Raw genomic sequence first — 21,489 nt, forward strand, 5'->3', positions numbered from 1 at the left:
TCAGATGAAGTAGAGAGTTGTTTTCGATAGACCCCCAGCTCAGGACAGATAACAAATATAACACAAAAAACATAAAAGCAAACAACAAACAACAAACAAGGAGTGGCACACCGCTAGATAATAAAGAAAATAAGACACCCACAAAGTAATATTATAAACTTGCTATACGAAATCATAGACATCACCAAAATACCATGAACAAGAGGCTACAAGAAAAACTAGAAAAACAACAACATGCCCAGTGTAATCCCACAAGTGAGGTTTAGGAAGGATAGAGTGTACACAAACCTTACCCCACCTTGCGGAGGTAGAGAGTTTGTTTCCAAAGACCCTCAACTCCAGTGCATCAAATCAAAATAGCTATGAAAAAGAAATACGACTATTAGAATATGAGTAGAAAATAGGAATAGCATATAGAATTCTACTTGGAAAAGGATTGTAATGTAGTGACCTATTTAGAAAAGGATTGTAATGTAGTGACCTATTTGGAAAAGGATTGTAATGTAGTGCCCTATTGGGAAAAGGATTGGAATGTAGTGTCTATAAATAGGATCTCAATGTAATAATACAGATATAATAATATTCTTCACTTATATTTCTCACATGATATTAGAGTTTCCACAATCTTGGTAAAGAATCAAGAATTTCCATTGCAGCGGACAGCTATAATCCATATATGTCGTCCGTATGGCAAATGATTATATTTGCAAAAGTTGGGTCACCTTGTATCTTTTTGGTGACTATTTTCTCATATCTAATTTGCGTAGCATCATGCATCTATTTGGTGACTACTTTCTCATATTAGATTTGCGTAGTATCGTGCATTTCTCCAGACTACTCATATTTAATTTGTGTAAAACTGTGCATTGTTTCTGACTACTTTCTCGTATCTGAGTTGCATAGCATAGTGCGTCTTTCCAGTGCCTCCTCAAGTCTGATTTACATAGTTCCATATGTCTTTATGATGATTCCTCACATCTGATTTGTTTAGAGTCATGCCATCATTCCGACCCTACCCATATAATTTCTCTTTTTATGTAAGGTCGTGCCGTTATTCGGACCCTACCCATATAATTTCTATTTTCCAGTAGGGTCGTGCCGTCATTCTGACCCTACCCATATAATTTCTATTTTCCAGTAGGGGCGTGCCGTCATTCTGACCCTACCCATATAATTTCTATTTCTCAGTAAGGGCGACCATCATTCCGACCCTGCCTATATGATTCTCCTTCTCAATAGGGTCATGTCATCATTCCGACCCTAGCCATATAATTTTTTACATATTGTGACCATTTTTCATCCATCAAATCTAATAATTCAGCATGTGAGCATGTTCCGACCAGTTCTTTGGTGACTTTCTTGTTCATGATCTACTCATCTCTTGATTTTAAGATAATCCATATATTTTATACTAGTTTTCAACAATTTTCCAGCAACAACAGATCGACTTTCCGGCAATGTTTACTACTTTTCGGATCACTTTTTTATTTTGTTCCTTTTCAATTGAGGTCTCCCAGACGTCCAGAGCACTCACTATGAGTTTTCTTGCAGATATCTTCACTAAAGCCCCCCCACCGATCCTCGTATTAGTTACATTCATAACAAGCTTGGTACATATTCCTTGCATGCCTTGTACGCACCATCTTGAGGGAGAGCATTAGAATATGAGTAGGAATAGAAATAGCATATCGAATCCTACTTGAAAAAGGATTATAATGTAGTGACCTATTTGGCAAGAATTGTAATGTCGTGACCTATTTGGAAAAGGATTGGAATGTAGCGTCTATAAATAGGATCTCAATGTTATAATTCAGATACAATAATTCAATAATATTCTTCACATATATTTCTCACAACGACAGTGGAGAAACACAACTCAATTAATACGGAAAGCAGGAACGGTAACAACAACAAAGTAATGCGGTAACTAAAACACAAAAGACAACAAATGGTAAATAATATCAAAAGCAAGAAACTACATGTATAAGGCTAATACTACGATATACATGGTGCTTCCAAATTCCAAACTCCCACCAAGCCTAATTCCGTTGAAAACGTGACAAAAATCAACTACCTACTAACTTTTTTTCCTAATCTGTGACCTCCATACTCTCCTATTTTCCTCTCCTAGAAACTAAATTATTTTAGACAAAAAATTAGAAAATGCACCCAAGGGTGTGGCTTAGTGGTCCATGAAGTGGGTTGGGAACCTGAGGTCTCAGGTTCAAATCCCAGACGAGACAAAAAACACTACGTGATTCTTCCTATCTTGGTGGACCGAGTTACCTAATATTTGTTGCCAGCAGGACGTGGCAGGTATCCCATGGATTTAGTCTAAGTGCACGAAAATTGGCCCGACATCATAGTATTAAAAAAAAGAAAAAGAAAAATTACCAACATCAGCGATTACAGAGATCATTTTTTTTTTACTGAACCTAAACAGATATCTCAGATTGAATAGTCAATTGTGAAGATGAAAAACTACAACTATAGTACCTAAACCTTTATTGCTGATCAATTTCCAATTGGGTTATTTCATGAGCTGAAAATTATCATCAAGAAATCAGATTATATACACCCAATAGAATAAAATGATCATCAAGAACCCGAAAAATAATAATAATTTGTTGGAACTTACAGGGAGAGGTGGTGGTCTGGGCTTTAGGGGTTTATCAGAAATGGGGTTGAGAATAACAGTGGCAACATCAGATACAAAGTGCGCTGCTTTACTCCTTAAAGAAAGCTTCTGACGCTGCTCCAGCTGCTGTTCCTGATGATGATGGGGAAGATTTTCTTGAATTTGCTCTTGGTTTTCACTACCCATTTACTACTATCTTTTGGTATTCTCCTTTATGACAACAAATTCATGCTCTAATATGCCATCAATGGCAAAAAGGATTTCAGAATATACCCATTTTTCTTTTTCATGAATCATAAAAGTAAAACAAAAGGAAAGTGGGTGGAATATTAGGAGAAAGTAGGGCTGCTTATCCGACTGATCGGATGCACAATTACAGTTAATGATTTGATTTAACGGTTATCGATTTTAAAATATACAAATTTACTAGCCAATCAATAAAATATCGGTTGGTTCGGTAACGAATAAATAATTATCGGACGGTTTATTGAATATCCATAATTCCTACTTGAATGCATCTCAAAACCAGAAAACAAAACAGAATAGAACATTCTTTTCTTTTCACAATGACACTGTCAACAAAATCTCTTTAAAGCTTTGGCTACTGTTGTACTTTTGATTTGAATCGGCAAAGCAAACTAAAGCAATGAACAGATTATGAGTTTTGACCTTTTGTACTTGAATAAATAATAACTTTAGTAGTTACTAGTTAATAAGTACTTTACGTTGATTAGGGATGGGTTTTAGGTTAGAATTTAGATCCATTAGGTTTGAATTTAAATATAATATAATATATCTAGGTGTAAAATATAAATATATATGATAATTTTTAACGGGTTAACGATTTATCTAATAAGAAAATTGTGTAATCCAACCCACATCAATAAGCCGTTAATTAAAAAAAATTCAATCCGTTCACCAACCATTCATCCGATAAGCCAATACCAATAAGTCAATAAGTTAATTTTGCGGATGGCTTATCGGATACGGTTCGATTTTGAACAGCCATAGGAGAAAGTAATAAAGGAGTGTGTTGGAAGGGACTTTGAGATGGATAAAATGCAAATAATACAAGTTAAAAAAATGAGAAAATTAACTATATAAACTTATTAGATTAGTTATTACAAGTTATAGCAAAACTTTTAAGTTTTTAAGTTATAACAACTTTCATTTAAAAAAAATATATAAAAAAGGTTTTTTGTTTTGTTGAAAATACAAAAAAGTAATTAATGAAAAAAGAAAATTAAGATTTAATACAATTAATATACAATTTATCTTCCTTAAATATAGTTAACCTTAATTACTTATATTTATCCACCTCAAATCCCTCTAACCTTTGTTTTTCCTCCTATTTTAATGCTTGCACTAAGAGTTTTCATCTTCATACACTATCTTCCTCTTTGTATATGATAAATTTCTGTCAGTACACAAAAATACCATAATTTTGGCGTCAACAAATTGCTGAGGATTATAATTTGAAAGAAAAGCAAAAACAAGTATTTATTTTGATAACAAATATGAATTCTGTTAATTTGCATTCAATCATGATACGTCATAGAGGGTGATAGGATTCGTCAAGTTTGTTAAAAATTTTTATGAAAATGGATATTTTTCATTCAAAACGAATTTAAAGGTTTATTTTTTTGTGTTTCTTCAATTCTTTATTTTTTGTGTTTCTTCAATTCTCTATTTTTTTATGTTTCTTCAATTCTTCATTGTTACATTCTTGAACTGAAAGGTCAAGCGCAAACAAGTAAAAACGATTGTGGATTTTTAGTATATTTAATTGTATATTATATTTGTATGTAAATCTGGTATTTGTTTTCTGAGTTTTAATTTTTTTTTTTTTTTTAATTTAACAGCTACTATTTGATTTGTGTGGTGAATGACTGTACTTTGTTTCTTCGTTCTTCAAGAATTAACAAATCAAAGATTTTTAAGATAAGAAAGTATTGTGGCATGCATACATGCTCAATAAAAGATTTTCAATTCTTTTTTATGAAAAGAAATGGGTGTTTTACACGGATACATTGCCTTCCCTGTGATGCTCAAAATTTTCACAAGGAGATAATATTATTTAGCAACTTAGTATGTCCTCAGTGAAAAATATATAAAAAATTAAAAGAAGAAATTTTGGATAGACCTTTTATTTAGAGAAAAAAAGGTTCAAATTTCTTAATTTTTCAAATCTTAATGCTTTTGTTATTCAACTCCAGGTATTACGTAAAGATGATACCGAAACTTTAGATTTGCGCAAGAACATGATGAAACAAGGTGAATGGCCACAACTTATGGTTGTTTTTTATCTCAAAGAGGGGGATGTACTTGAACAGACGTTGGATTTTTACTGTGTATGATTAATATGGGATGCTTCATTTATCTATTTGTTTTTCATTTTTCAGATTTACTGTTGAAGCAGATGTGTTCATAAGAGACTGGACAATAATTACAGAGTATGTTAGAGATGTTGATTTCTTGAATAACCGTCATTTGTGCTGATAAGTGCAGTAATATTGCTCGTTTCATCAATAACAAGCATTTGAAATCGAACAATACATGGTATTTGCACAAATACCAATAACATAATATCAATAACAAACGATGCTCAATAAATAAAGACAATGAAACAAGGTCTTGAAAGATTAATCGAACTATTTTGTTGTATAACTTTAGGACTTTTCCTATTAAGGGGTATAATCAAACTTAATTTTTTCGAACATTGTCTCAAGAAAACAAAAAAAAATTTAAGATATTAAATCAAGCTCAAGGGGGAATGAATGTTGGGAAACCAATAGTCATACTCAAAAGAAGGAAAAATAAGTTGAAAAGAGTGAATAATAATGAGATGAAAACTTTTATTGATATTTGGTAAAAATTTAAAGATCTTGCGTATGTTTTGGATATACAGCTTCCGTAAAATGTGATGCTCTGTAGAAAAGGGTAAAAAAAGAAGAGAAAAAGAAGTTAAAAAAGATAAAAGAGATAAAACTTTTATTGATAATTAAAGATAATAAAATATGAAAAAGTGTATAATCAAGTTAATTTTTCAATTTAATAAAAAGTATGAAGTCAGTTCTTAACTTTACGAAATATATTTACCATATATAACTCCTTAAATTATGAACAAACTTTGATATTTAATTATTAAAAAAAATATTGATACCTTAACTTGCCATAATTATCCAAGATCTTTAATTAACAGTGATAAATGTTAAATGCTAAATATAAGAAAATAATATAAATAATAAATATTAAAAAGGTATTTTTTGAAAATTTAATTAAAATATATTTTTCTCAAAAGTTACTATAGCTTGTAATTATTTCTTAAGTCTAATAATTAATAAAAAGTTATGCTTCTAATTAACAATCTAAAAAGTATATTTGAGATAATTTTCACCGTAATGATCAAAGATTTCACGGCCCAATTGATAAGGCGCTGGCGTACGGAACCAGAGAATTCCTTGGATCGATCCCTAGTGAAGTTACTTATTGCGTCTCTAAAGCTTTTACATCAACTTTTCTCTTGGTGCATTCATTTACCAGAAAAATACTTCATTTTAAGTTATTTTATTTTAAATTATAGATATGTTAAATCTCTAGTTTCTATCTATAATCTCTAATCTCTTTTCTATCTATTTAATCTATTAAAAGTGTGAAAACCCTTATAAATATTGTTTGAATTTTTGCCATTCATGAAAATTATTCTAATAGAAAAAATTGTCTTTTCACATTTTTCCTTTAATAATTATTTAATTATTTTGATAATATTAGTTATAATTTTTGAAAAGTTAAGGAATCCTAAAACATATGACAAGAGGGAATATATGAAAAATTGATATTATTAGGATTTCTTTTTTCTTGTGCATGTGAAAAAGGAAACGTAAATAATATATAAAAAGGAGTCAATAGATTTAATAGAAAGGAGAGAACTACATGCTACAACCATCTACCAAGTTGGGTATATGGTTTAATGTGAGCGAAGGAAGAGGAAGATGGATGCTCTCTGAAAGTTTCTCCTTCCCAATGTCTAGATAAGAAATTTGTCAAATCTACCCAATGAACCATGGAGCTCCTGCCCGCTTCCACATTCAAATTCCTGAAGAACTTTAATATAGATGGTAGCTCTTTTACCTGATTTCTTTTTTCAATTATCTTAGTTTTAATTTGAAGTCTTTGGTCGGGCTTTAAAAATTGTGTAAGAAATTTTTTGTGTAAGATTAGTGTTAATCCTATTGTTTGTTGTAGATCTATTATTTTTCCTGCTTAATACAAGCAGTAGTTGGATGTTCGGTTGAACTTTAAGGAATTTTAGTGTAAAGGTTGGGGCTTAATTGTATTGATCAAATATTTCAATTGGATGTTCGATTGAACTTTTAAGGAATTTTAGTGTAAAGGTTGGGACTTAATTGTATTGATCAAATATTTCAATTATCATATTGTTTGTTGCTGTTTTTGTTCTATCGATCTGCTAATTAATGCATCGATATGATAAATTAATTAATCTTGGCATTATTAATATATGTGTAACTCTAATAAACTATCAAACGATCCCTAAGTTCAAAATTAATGGGTGCATCAAAAGCTATCGAGCCAGAAATTCGGTATTTTCCGACAGCACATGTAGTCAAAAAATAAGGTATTTCCGACCACATTTCGATTGTTTAGTGCTAGTCAGAAAAATATTTCCGACCACATCCATCGAAAATTTTCGACTACTTCAGTTGGAAATATTAAATTAAGAATTAAAAATAATTACTTAATAATTATAAATATTCCGACCAATGTAGTCAGAATATTTATAAAAAAAATATTTAATAAAAAAAAACTTTCCGACTACTGTTGTTGGAAGAATAATAAATAATTATTTATTAAATACAAACTTTCCGACTATGGTGGTCGGAAGATTAATAAATAATTATTTAATATTTACATTATTTCCGACTACTGCTGTCAAAAATAATTTATTTATTAAATAATTGTTTATTAATCTTCCGACCACCGTAGTCGGAAAGTTATTTATTAAATATTTTTTTATCAAATTTCCGACTACATTAGTCGAAAGTTTAATAAAATTATTTAATACTATATAAATTATTTGCGACCACTGTTGTCAAAAATTTGATAAAAAAAAATTTTAATAAATAAATTATTCCCAATCATTATAGTCGAAATATCCTTCATGTTCAACTAGAATTTAAAATTTACAAATAAAATCAAAACTTAAAAATTCAACCACTTAAACATCCAAAACAAATAGCGGAATCAAATAGTTTAAGCATTTCAAGACAAGTCTAAACGTTACAATCCAAAACAAACACCAATTCTAATAGTTTAAATCTAAATGTAACAATCATAAACAGAAACCAACCACTACAATCTAATCATCTGATTCACTATCTTCCCCATCCTCAAATACTTGCGGCATATGCTCTCCTTGACTAACGCCTCAAACTTAGCAAACTTGGACTTTTTTGCAGAATCTCATTCACTGTACAAAAGCAACAGTAGGAATCTGTTATTTTCATTCAAATGGTAGTGGATATATGGGGTAATACGTATCTTACCAGCGCAAACAAAACCCACATACTCTATTAGAAAAGTTAAAAACTTTAAGACTTTATACACATACCATATGATCCAACATGGCCTGCCAAACCAAAAAAGCACAGCTCTTTTCTGTTTCAAAGGCCATTATGTGAATCATATTAGAGGAGTATGAAACAAGACATTAGCAAATTCAGAAAGTGTCGGTAATCCTTGTTTATCTATAAAAACATGACGAGCAAAGATGGCTAGACATGCAACACCTACTTTCTTTTAGCTGTTGTTCTTTTTTAGCTCATCAGCTGATTTTCTTATCTATTCCTTGGCTACCATGGATAAAAGAACTGATCAACTTCACATATACTTTCTGCTTATGATGGCTCCTGGACACATGATACCATCAGTAGACATAGCCAGGCAATTTGCTAGACACGCGGTGAAGGCAACTGTTATCACGACTCCTCTCAACGCATCTAAATTCTCCAAAACAATCCAAAGAGACAGAGAGCTAGGCAGTGATATTAGCATTCGCACGACTGAGTTCCCTTGCAAAGAAGTTGGATTGCTAGAGAGCTGTGAAAACATAGCTTCTACTACTAGTACACTGATGTACGTGAATTTCATCAAGGGCCTATCCCTGTTTCAAAAACCAATTGAACAGTTCTGCACACCACGACACAAATATTAACTATATAAGATATCAAGGCATACAACTACTTGATTAAACTGGTTTGCAACTCTCGCGTGGCGATCTGCAAAGACCAGATACCTTGGTCTTGAAAGACCTATAGTCTCTTGGATAAGGAAAGATCTTTTTGATATTTCATTTCATTTATCATTCCATTCATCCAATATATTGATTTAGTGTAACATCTTCGTATGTCATTTGATTCTCTAGAAACATCGAGCCTAGATATTTGAATTGTTTGCATTTAGGCACCACAACCCAGTTTAAGTACACCCCATATTCAATCATCTTTTGCTTACTAAACTTGCAAGCCCATGTATAGAGGAACAATGGCAAGAAAAATGCCAAAGGTGATATTTCTTTGGGAGATAAACTACGGTGAGGTTAGGATTTGGTATTTCCTCAAGTCTCGACTCATTCTTGCAAAGAATCATATGATAAAGGGACCAATCACCGAAGATACATGACATAAGGAGAAATAAAATGCTATGTTGCATCCCACTTGTATTTTCCTCCAACATCTTTCACAATGTACGCTGAAGCAAAGCTCGGAGAGAAATGATTCATTTATCTAATCTTTAGTGACGTGACAAAGTTGATTTAAGTTTTAACTTCACCCACAAAGCTTATTATAGGTAATAAGTGTGGAGCACACATCCTAGTCCTAACAAAGTTTCTCCATAAATGTTAAGCTCAAACGCAACCCCTGGGGTGCCAAATAAATTACATTATAAATAGGAAGGAAGCTTTTCTTTTAATAAGGTAGAAACAACAATCTAAAACCAAATAAGAAAATATGTGTAACTCTCATCTAATCGAAGTCCTCTTACAAACTTACGTTAAAGAGTCGAAAGTAACCTAACAAGAACCCTACTGTATCATACAACAAGAGATAGCTCCGATAAGAGAATCCCGCCCTAAATTCAACTCCTAAGCAATACAATTATCATTTATAAGCGGTGCAGAGCAACAAAAGTATAATGTTTCATAATCCAGATTGTCTAATAGCAGTCCCTCAATTTTCATGGTCTGTTGATGTTGCTGCCAGGCTGGGGATTCCAACAATAACACAAGCTAAATGCCAATAGAGATGACATGTAGAGTCTTTCTACTGCATCTTTCAAAAACAAGAAACTAAAAATAAAGAAATGTAACACCACCAACTAAGGGGAATTTATTAAATAAAAAAATAGACGACCTCGACGACAAACTAAAAAAAATTGGAGATGTTACGAGACACTTCAAGCAGTGAAGCAGCAAGACGAAGGTGCTGCGGTGAAGCAGCAAGACGAAGGTTCCACAAGGTAAGGCATGTTGTGGAAGGACTGAGCTAAGCCACCAACTCAATATTATCAACCAACTAGCATCCAACTAGCATCCACATATCACAAAACCAAAAGTAAACTACTCGACCTCAACTAATCAAATTGATCCTATCAATACAAAAAGGGAACTGCTCGACCTCAACTAATCTATGATGATGTATATTCACACTGAAAGGACTAGTTACCAAAAATTAATACACATGCACATATCTTCAAGCAAAATATTCCACGAAGTCATACTAGGCTGAGACATATCAATATCAATAATAACACCAGACAAGACTACTACCAGATAATGAACCTCCCATATCAAAACGGCAAACCTCAAACTGATCGATCTCCTAATGGGCTGCCAAATCAGTTGGATGCTAGACAGTTCAGTTGGATGCTAGTCGGTTTAGTTTGCTGAGTTCAGTTGTCATGGATGCAGAAATAGAAGTATGGAATTCCTACTTGTGACCAACACCAACAATGGATGATTAGAAGAATAATCACAATAATGGATGATTAGCAGAATAATCAGAATAATTTAAGTATATAATGTCAAAACCCGATCGGGAGAAGAAAGAAGAAGAAGAGGTGTGAAAATGAATAGAACAGTACAAGTAGAAACGTAATAATAATTCTTTCTTCTCCCAGTACAATAAGCACTATGCATTATCAAAATTCAAACTTTATAGTTAAACTCTTAATAGAGTATTAATAAAAACTAAATTCAGACTTCCAGTTAGCTTAATTGCAGCTACAGAAAACACAAATTCAACAATAACAACAACAAATTATTTACTCAAAGTATTACATGTAAATGGATAAAGGGGTTGGAAAAGAATAGTACCAGTCTTCGTTGGTGGGTAGCAAAACTCATCGAACCTCCGGTGTGCAGCGAGCCACCCGTTTCAGAGGCTCGATTTACTTTTCCTCGTTCCCTCTTCACCTTATATTCAGAAGTGTCCCATAATATCAAGAACTGAGTCCACATTTCATCATTCAACCAACCAGGTTTTACCAATTTCCTTTGGGCCTCATACAAGCTGCTTTCAACCGAAAAATGTGGTCTATTTCATTATCATGACAATCACTCCATGAACACTTTGCCTGCAAAATAGTTTAATATAAAGTCATAAAATGAGTTGATGGATACAATGGAAAAACTATCTTTAGGCAATGAGATTGATAGCTTATAAAACTGCTTATACCATAGACTGTTTCCAAATGTCAATTCTAATTTCCCATGGAATCTCTAACCAACTATTCCACGGCTTTTTGAAAAATGGTTTAATTGCTTCTATAACCATATGCCCGGCAACATATGCTGGAAGGAACCTGCAATAAAATTATATATTACCACCATCTTAGCTTTTAAAAATTAAGGAAAACTTAAGGGTTACTTACCCATCACAATAAGGGACGATTCGTAGCCTCCCAACCTTGTCATATTCTAATACCTCTTTAAATTGCAAATTCTGAGAAGCAGCTGCTGTAGCACTATCAATGGATGGCGATGTAGGTGTGTTAGGACCTCTAACTCTTAATCTAGAAAGGCTTGGTACGGATGATATCAAAGGCACAGATGAAGAGCTACTATGCAGACTATTTTGGGATGAAGAGGTGTGGAACTGGTCAGACGGTGGAGGCATGAAAAATGAATTTGGTAGTGAAATAATTGATCTGGGAGGGGGAGGAATATTTGTAGTAGCTGGTTGAAGAGTTGTGGTAACAGGTGGTGGTGGTGGTGTATATTGGCCTGTAGGAAGATTATCAGGTCCTTTCTTACTTTTCTTACGTCGTCCATTAACATTTAATTACCTTTTGATGCCATTGATTTTCTTTACTAGCCACTTGACAAAGGAGGAACAACTAAATTTAATAATAGTCATGTTTGTTACAAGGTAGGCAGATATATACTTTAAACAATTAGGCCGGGAGTTCTTACCAAGACTTTAGATTGTCGTTTCTACCACCGGGATAAAGTGTTTTGACATGATATAGATGTGTAAAGTGAATCGGGAAAGAGCAAATAATTAGCTGAATCTTAACTGCACAGAGCTTCATCATCAGAACAGGTACTCATTCGCATATATTCCCATCTTATGCTGGACCATAGTAGAGTATTGTACAGAATAAGCATTATTTCTGTACTCATGAACTTGTCTTAATTCTACTCTTTGTCAGTATGTTAACGCCACTTCCTATATATACTGTCCTCCACTCGGGGAGTAACAATCCGACAAGCATTACCTAATCTTTGTGATCCATATTTATTCCTGTCATACAAATGTAACACACTGAAATGCTACACCGTTAGTAAAGTAAGATTAAAGTGATTGTATGGCGACTGCTTATTTCGTGCTTCAGCTATATTGTACTTAAATGTAGGCTAAAATGCCACCCAATCTATTTGCCTGTCTACATTTTTCTGTTTTACTTGTGGATGATCACAACTCAGACTTCATCTCCCCATATAATATCTGCTATTTTGTCTGCAAGTTTGCTATAGTTAAATTTTCCCCAGTTAAATTTTCTCCGCTCACTTTTACCATCGTATCAACACTGTTTCGCTATCATATCCAGGTAACCAAATCTGCAAAGACAAGTACTTCTACTCATGACTAATGCTTCCCAGCTTGCTCAAATAGACCGCATTCCAGTACCAGCTGAGGCATCCTACCTGCCTCTCTATCTGCTATGAAGACTGAATAAAGTTAAAGCTAATGTCCAGAAGGCTTAAGACACACAACAAGAATGAACTATCCTTAAAGGTTTGAACCGAATTTCTGAACACAAAACACTATGAGATGAAACAGAAAATGAACTCAACAAAAGAATGCAGACAATACTATAAAAGATAAGCAGCATATCTCCTTTACGAACAATTCAAATAACAGTGTATACAATGTGCGATGAGATACTATTGTTGAAGTAATCATTACTACACCACACACCAAGTATAGAAAAGAAATTAAAAAACAAATTTGTGCAAGTAAATGGCACGGCAAGTCAAATTATGTATGTAGTATCTCAAAGTGCAGAATACAAGGTATGGGCCTAACTCTTCTTTATATTTAAAGCAATTAAAAGTAAGAAGCTATAGACAAGATTCTTACACAAAGATATCATGTACTGTTCCAATTTCAGGATGATCAGAAAATCTAGTAACAAGTTTTAGAGGAGATCGCGCAGATCTGTAATAATTAGCACTTAGTTCCTCATATGACTTGGGAAGTTATAATTAAGCATAACTAATTACATATGTTGTTTACCCATATAGATATTGTATGCGAGTGAATGTGTGCATTATACGTGCATACACACCTGTGAACATGTCATTAAGAAACAACTATATGTATCTCGCGGTTGAAGTAGAAAATACATGTACCTGTACACGTTCCATTTTCCTGTCTGCAATTTCTCAGGAAGAGCTACGCTGAAACCCTGACCTGATCATAATTTAAAGTGTGATTAACTAAGTAAACAATGAAAAAGAATAACAAAGCAATGAATTAACCCCAAAAAATAAAAAGCAGAAAGCCACTCCATAAAAAGCAGCAAGATGTGCTGTAGTCTATGCAAAACCATAGCATGTCAGATATAAAATAGCAGGCGAATTTGTAACTATTTTTCTTTTCTTTTTTTTACATTAGAATCGTAATCTGGTTAAAGGAGTGCACAAGAACTAGTATGACAGAATATACAATCTCCAAGCCGAAGCTCACAAGTTTTCAAAGAACCATCACAATATGTTTACCTACCTTCATACATCTTGTACAGTTTGTTCATAAGTTAAACTTGCGTTACTTCAGGATACTCCTTGCACAGAATAAGGACCACACACGTTCAACAAGAGATTATCAGGACTCATGTTACCGGGCATGTACTGTATTCCAGTAATAATCAATATTCATCTAGAAAACTGAGGATAGAATGCTTACAGTTCCAGAAAGCTAATAACTTTGCACATATACCTAGCATGAAGGTATGAGTACATGAGACTACTTCAATTCTTTCTAAACTAATAGACAAATATGATTCTAAAAGGGAAGGAAGTACAATCATCGTGCATGTGCTTTCTTTTCTTTTTTATCACAGGGGTGCCTTTTGTGAGCAACACGGTCTCTTTTTCTTTTTAAAGATGGTAGTGGTATCTGGGCCAAGCTAGTGTGCACCATTAACATTCCATCATGTACCTTCTATCCTCCACCAGAACTGACACCCGATAACTTTGCTCCCCAAGGCTTAGACATATGGAAAGAAGTGAACAAATAATTTTTGCCTCCTTCAAAATTAAACATGACACCTCATGGTTCTCCTCTCACTTCATCGGCCAATAAGCCCTCATGACTAAAGCTATCTTTAAAAGCTTGAATTATGTGAGAATCTACACGATTCACTTTCTTAGCTTAAATTAAAAGTCTGAATGATATTTTTTCACTGTGACAGAGGCTCTCACTGAGACCATAGATTTTAATAAGAAAATAGCACCATGACACCATGTACATGTGAATTCTTCACCGTTGCAAAACTGGTAGCCAATAAAAAAACCAATGAGGAACATTGGCTGAAAATGCAAGAGTTCAAAAACCAATGGTCAACTAGCATGACAAAGGAGACAAACCTGCAAACTGTACCAAGAAATTCTTCCATGCAAATCCTCACAATCCTACTGCCAAGAAAATAAAAAATTCTTACCAAAAAGGAAACAAATACAGTATCGAACGAATGAAACAACACTATAGCAAGTGTTCATACAGAATAAAAGTTTTTTACCTCTTTTTTTACCTCTGCACATATAAAATGGATAGTTCTTTTCTGTAGTACCAATTGAATAAAATAGACAACACAGAAATACTATAGAAATTCATCACCGCTATTTAATCCAACAACCTGAAAATGTTCTTACTGACACTACAAATGTTAACAAAGAAAAGACACTATATTGTCAAGTAAATAACAAAAAGCAGCAGCTAAAATACAATTCGAGACCCTATTACTACACACTACTATTAATAACAACTCATTCCTCATCACGTGTTTCATAGTCATTCATCAATTCTTCCTCATCACGTGTTTCATAGTCATTCATCAATTCTTCCTCATCACTTAGTTCATATTCATCCACCGATTCTTTCTCATCACTTGTTTCATTTTCATCAAGTAACTCTTCATCGCTTATTTCATTTTCATCAGTTGGATCTTCCTCGTAATTTGCCCCGGATGTTCCTTCTCCATAATCATTAACATTCAATCTAAGTTTAGAAGGATCAAATTCTTCATATAGGCCTTCGCTATACTGCAACTCACCTGCTAATTCATCATCCACCCTTTCTTCAACACTTGAAATGTTGAAATGTCATTCTGATATGCTGCATCCAATGCATCCTCTACTTCAAATCTACCCATGGGCTTGGTTTTTATAACTACCCGCCATGCAAATTTATTCTTACACTAAGGATAAGGAGCGTAATACACTTGTTTCATATTTTGTGCAATGACAAATGGTTCATAGAGTCCATACTCCCTTGCACGCTTAATTTCGCTATTTTGTACCGAGGGTTCACCTTTGTACCTAACCTAGGCGTAGGATCATACCACTTACACAGAAAGAGAATCAACTTTTTCTTTGGCCAACCAACATGATAATCGAGTTCTAAAATCTCGTGAAGCACACCATAATAATCAACACCGCCATCACCTTTCACCCAAACCCCACTGTTGTTGGCTTTCTTGCCCTTAAAGGACTCTTCTGTATGAAATCTGTACCCATTGACAGAGTACTTAGAAAACTTTCTGACTTTAGCAACAGGTCCCCAAGATATATTACATAAAAATTGGCCATTTGGGTCATAATTAGGTGGATTATGAACCTATAAAAAGTTCAAGAAAAATTAGAATTTAAATATACATAAGACTGAACAAAAGTGTAAATCATTTTAAATATTTAAGTTATACTTACATATTCTTTAAACCACACTGAAAACATAGGATAAACAGTAGCATCCCCGTGCAAAGCCACGAAGTAGCTGTCCGACAAAGTTATGACTTTCGTTAGTTAAAGCTTAGATAGACCTTGAATGATTTGTCCTTAATATAAATATACTCACTTATAAAAAGGCAGGACCTCAGAACAATTTAATAATACTTGTGTTGTAGCTGACTTAAGCTCCGCCTCATTGAACTATCGAATTGGACCAACTTTTGGACTTCCTTTACCTGGTTGATTGAATATTGAAAATGGTGGTGTTGAAAGGTCTGTATTGTCTCTATCATCATACCTATTAGCTAGGTTTCTCAGACATGGTACATCATTGTTTAAAATAATATGAACAAAAATAAGAGGTCTTTTTAGCCAAATAAGCCTCACATATTGATCCCTCAATTCGAGATCTATTTTTTATGGTCCGCTTACATTTGCCGATAGTCCTGCATAGTATGATCATTTAGATGAAATAATGTTCAATTATAACACATGAAAGTAAATGTTAAAAGTCAATACCTCTCAAAAGGATACATCCATCTACACTGAACAGGCTTTCCAAGTCGTGCCTCACGCATAAGGTGAATTGGAAGATGCTCCATAATATCAAAAAAACCAGGAGGAAAAATTTTTGCCAACTCGTTTAAGGTTAAGCGAATGTTGATATCCATCAAACATAGGTTCTCCTCCTTTAATGTGTTAGAACATAAATCTTTGAAAAATAAGCTTATTTCTGTTATAGGCTTCCATATTATATTCTATCAGGCAATGCACTGAATGCAATTGGCATCAGTGACTCCATGAAAATGTGACAGTCATGGCTCTTCATAGAGGTCAACTTCCCTTCCTTCATGTCAACGCAACTGGATAAATTTGACGCATATCCGTCTGGCATTCTCAAATTCTTAACCCAATCACAAATCACTCTTCTATTATCCAAAGTGAATGTTTAACTAGCCTTGAGCTTTTGAATCTTATTGTTTAAGTATGTCAGGTACAACTAACTACGCCGACAATACTCCTTTAAGTTCATCCTGGCCTTCAAGTTATCTTTTGTTTTGTTATTTACATCCATCACAGTATTAAACAAGTTGTCAAAGAAGTTTTTCTCAATATGCATGGCATCCAGATTATGAGGCAAAAGATTGTCCTTCCAATAATCTAACCCCTAAAAAGTGCTTCGTTTAGTCCAGTTATATGTAACACCATAACCAGGTATCATGGATGGTGGAAACTCTGATACCTTTAGCAAATTCCTTACTCTATCCCAAATTTCTTCTCCCGACGAAATTGGCGGTGGCTCCTCAAAACCAGACTTATTCTTCATAAAATCACTAGTATTTCTCCTAAACTCATGTTGCATTGGCAAGAATCGACGGTGACAATCAAACCATGGGTTTTTACCCCATGTTTCAAAGTGAATGCTTTTGTGTCTTCCATACAACAAGGGCAAGCTAACTTGCCCGCAGTCGACCACCCAGACATCATTCCATAAGCAAGAAAGTCATTTATAGTCCACATCAAAGTAGCACGCAATCTATAGTTTTGTTTCATTGATACATCTTATGCTTCCATACTTTCATGCCACAATAAGTTCAACTCATCAATCAATGGCTACAGATATACATCAATCAAAACTTTTGGATTGCGAGGACCTGGAATAATGCAAGTTAGAAATATATACTGACTTGTCATACACAATTCAGGCGGGAGATTATAAGGAGTCACAAACACTGGCCAACATGAATATGGTGTAACTGAGACTGAAAATAGAGTGAATCCATCAGTAGATAATCCCAACCTAATATTTCTTAGTTCACTAGCAAAATTCGGATACACACTATCAAAATACTTCCATGCTTCGGGTGACAAAAAACACCAGGTGGTCTTTTATTTTCATAATGCCATCTCATGTGAGGGGCAGAGCTCATTGATGCATACAACCTCTTAACCGTGGCATAAAGGGTAAGTAATGCATTGACTTTACAGGAACCTTCTTCCCTTTGGCAGGTGTGACTTTCTTATAGCGAGGCTGGTTACAAAATTTGCAATGTTCTAAATTTGCATCTTCCTTATAGAATAACATGCAACCTTTCTCGCAACAGTGAATCCTCTCTGATGAAAGTCCTAACTTAGAAACCAACTTCTTTGTTGTGTAGAAATCTTTCGGTAAGTCAAGCTTACTTGGGTTAAGTTCATTCATAAGTCCAATGATAGAATTCATGCCCTCATGTGAAATAGAATAATCTGACTTAATACTTAGTAACCGAATTGCATCAGATAACTTGGAATGCATTGATCCTTCATACAATGGATGACTAGCTTCCTTTAACTGTTCATAAAAGTGCTTATCCTCATCATTTGGTTTATTTTGAACCCTTGAGTGTGTCCCAGAAGCATCCCACACCATCTCACTATATCGTGAACTTTCAACATTATTCTCTCTTATTGGACTTTCAACATAATTCTGAAAAGCAAAATTATTAGCAGCACTACTCTCTCTACTCTCTCCATGAGCTGTCCACACAGTATAATTCAACATAAAACCCTTTTTATAAAGATGTAATGTAACAACATCTGGACTCAATAACTTGCAACACTTGCAATTCCAACAAGGACAACTAATTGTCCCTTCAATAAGAAAATCCTCAAGTGTCATTGCTTTAGCAATAAATCCAGCTACCCCGGCTTTATATTTCTCCCTCAACCCCAAATGGTTAGGATAAGTTCTATTATACATCCATGTATGATCTTTATTTTCCATCTACACAAGACCGAAAAACAATAATAATAGAGAAAAGCAACAAAAACAAGAGAAACAAAATAATGACAGAAGAAAAAATACCAACAGTGTAGTTTTCATACATTTCAGGGCTTAAAGTACCATTAGTTTTCAGTGCTTCACTTAGTTTCAATAGTTCTTTATGAAATTTTTTCAATATTTGAACTACTCATATTTTTAGAAATTAAATAGAAAATCAGGAAGAAGCTAAGTAATCATAGCTTTAACTGATTCATGAAATTAAGGAGACAAGATATGCTATTGCTTTTCTTACACTATGGTCAAATATTAACCTATACAGGTGTTAGCAGATATGGATGAACATATAAAAGTTGCGCATGTAAGTAGCAATTCGTGTGAAAAAGTATTTTACTATACCTTCTTGGCTTCTGCCTTAAGTACGCTTTGCTTATCAAGTGCAAAGAAACTTGTGTTGAGAAGACTGCCGGGAATAGGACACCAATTTTTGTTCCACTGACTAGATAGAAGAGACGATTGTTCCTTAGCGGAATCAATAGGCAAAGATTCAGTAAGAAGAGTCAAGGATGAAAGCAAGGTGCATAAAAACCTGCACAAAAATAATTCAGGCCAGTAGGAACAAACATTATAAACCCTAAAGGCTACAAATTCAACTCTATCAGTAAGGCAAACGTTTAATATTAGATCAAATTCAGTAACTCTAAATTCCACCAGAACAAAGATTGCGAAATAAACCCCAAAAGCAACAACGTCAATTCAATCAATACTACAAACATTTAATACAACAACAACAACTAATTGATAAAATTAACAACCAGTTAGCTTGAGCTCAATAGTTTTCCAATTGACAAAACAAAAACAAAACGATCTGTGTAGTTGCTACAGAAGAGATCAGACAGTACGAATATAATACAAGTCCATTTAATTTCATCATAAGATTCCTCTGTCCAGCAAGCATTTCAATCCCTAGAATAACCTAGTCTCAACACATTGACACAAGAATATGGAGGAAAATCCTTAGTCGCAATGCAACAAATAACCATCAATGACAAAATAGACTTATTACACCAGTACCATGAGACCATTGGAAGCATTGGATACATAAGAACGTGCCAATAGAACAGATCTACTTAAATAATTCTGAACTTGTTCATTTCTTTTATCTTATTCTACATTTGTTAAAAAGTTGTAATGCAAGAACCCAGAGACAGAGAACCAATGTCGACAAATCCCTTTTAGGCCGAAATTCACTGAGTAACAATATTCTCAGAGACTGCAAATGAAACAACTACAAAATACCCATTCTTTTACCCATCCAAAATGCTAATAAATAGCAGGAAAACTACAAAATCTAGCAGCTCACCGTCATTGTTACCGCCATCGTTACCATCACCGTCACCGTCACCGTCGTTTATGAGAGAGACAACGCAGAGTGAAGAAATACCGTAGTGATTTTGTAGGGTTTAGAGAGGGAGAGACCGTAGTGATAGAAATGTGAAAGTGTTGATACTTTATTTATTTAATAATTAAATATATATATACTTATATTTAATAATTATATATACTTTCCGACTACTTCCGTCCGGTAAAAATTTAATATATTTAATTATTTATAATATTTTTGATTACAGTAATCGGAAACATTTTTATTATATATTTAATAATTTATTTATTTAATTATTTATATTTCTGACTATAGTGATCAAAAATATATATATATTTAATAATTTATTTATTTGATTATTTATATTTTCGACTATAATAGTTGAAAATACATAATAATAATTTATTTAAATAATTATTTAATTTTTGTATAAGAGTATGATTATATATTTAGTTAAATATTTATTTAGTTATTAGTATTTTTGACTACAGTGATCGAAAATATATATTTAATAATTTATTTATTTGATTATTTATATTTTCGACTACAGTGATCGAAAATAGATATTTAATAATTTATTTATTTTATTATTTATATTTTCGACTACAATGGTCAGAAATATATATTTAATAATTTATTTATTTAATTATTTATATTTTCAACTACAGTGGTCGAAAATATATATTTAATAATTTATTTATTTAATTATTTATATTTCTGACTACAATGGTTGAAAATATATATTTAATAATTTATTTATTTGATTATTTATATTTTCGACTGCAGTGGTCGGAAATACATTGGTAATAATTTATTTAAATAATTATTTAATTTATGTATAGGGGTCTGATTATATATTTATTAATATATTTATTTAATTATTTATATTTTCGAATACAGCAGTCGGAATATATATTTTCCAAAATTTACCGCCAAATATTCTGATTGTTGTAGTCACAAATAGTATCAGGAAAATATTTTATAAAAAAATAATAAAAAAGTAAAATTTTCGATTGAAGTAGTCAGAAATTTGCAACTACTTTTTTTCAGTCGGAACTTTCTGTCGGAAAATAGCGAATTTATGGTAGTGCATAGTATATGCAATAACTTGCTAAGTTCAACCCTCAAGAAACTATCCCATGATATTGTATGCATTATATAAATATAAACTATATAAA

The 21,489-nt window shown here is 33.1% G+C and overlaps 3 protein-coding genes and 1 long non-coding RNA gene across 6 annotated transcripts in view; all 4 read right to left on the minus strand.

Annotated features, from left to right (window-relative positions):
• The window catches only part of LOC107850858 (GTPase-activating protein skywalker), a 24,589-nt gene extending 21,173 nt beyond the window's left edge, over window positions 1-3,416 (minus strand). The window contains exon 1 of one of the 2 annotated variants that reach the window (XM_016695648.2): window positions 2,639-3,275. In XM_016695648.2, the coding sequence (XP_016551134.1) occupies window positions 2,639-2,824 (186 nt within the window). In that variant the 5' untranslated portion in view covers window positions 2,825-3,275. Of the gene's footprint in view, window positions 1-2,638 lie in introns of both variants that reach the window. The other variant, XM_016695647.2, reaches the window with a different exon arrangement.
• Window positions 3,417-7,874: 4,458 nt separating this feature from the next.
• Window positions 7,875-11,994, minus strand: LOC107850569. The gene is made up of 4 exons (XM_016695182.2): window positions 11,588-11,994; window positions 11,392-11,518; window positions 11,031-11,290; window positions 7,875-8,126 (listed from the first exon to the last, which is right to left on the minus strand). The coding sequence occupies exons 1-3, from the start codon at window positions 11,830-11,832 to the stop codon at window positions 11,198-11,200; spliced, it is 465 nt and encodes a 154-aa protein (XP_016550668.1). The 5' UTR covers window positions 11,833-11,994; the 3' UTR covers window positions 7,875-8,126; window positions 11,031-11,197.
• A 2,867-nt stretch (window positions 11,995-14,861) lies between these two features.
• LOC107850568 lies at window positions 14,862-20,429 on the minus strand. 2 transcript variants are annotated; one of them, XR_007048638.1, is made up of 5 exons: window positions 20,291-20,429; window positions 19,327-19,516; window positions 16,294-16,402; window positions 16,146-16,212; window positions 14,862-16,056 (listed from the first exon to the last, which is right to left on the minus strand). It is a non-coding gene; the product is annotated as an uncharacterized LOC107850568 (long non-coding RNA). The 2 variants fall into 2 exon arrangements; XR_007048637.1 differs by having other exon boundaries at window positions 16,146-16,402.
• LOC124889785 lies at window positions 16,409-19,319 on the minus strand. Its single transcript, XM_047401792.1, has 2 exons — window positions 16,686-19,319; window positions 16,409-16,612 (listed from the first exon to the last, which is right to left on the minus strand). The coding sequence occupies exon 1, from the start codon at window positions 18,928-18,930 to the stop codon at window positions 18,094-18,096; it is 837 nt and encodes a 278-aa protein (XP_047257748.1). The 5' UTR covers window positions 18,931-19,319; the 3' UTR covers window positions 16,409-16,612; window positions 16,686-18,093.
• Window positions 20,430-21,489: the final 1,060 nt, after the last annotated feature.

Source organism: Capsicum annuum, chromosome 12 (assembly GCF_002878395.1).
Source record: "Capsicum annuum cultivar UCD-10X-F1 chromosome 12, UCD10Xv1.1, whole genome shotgun sequence".
In the NCBI taxonomy this organism is placed as follows: Eukaryota; Viridiplantae; Streptophyta; class Magnoliopsida; order Solanales; family Solanaceae; genus Capsicum; species Capsicum annuum.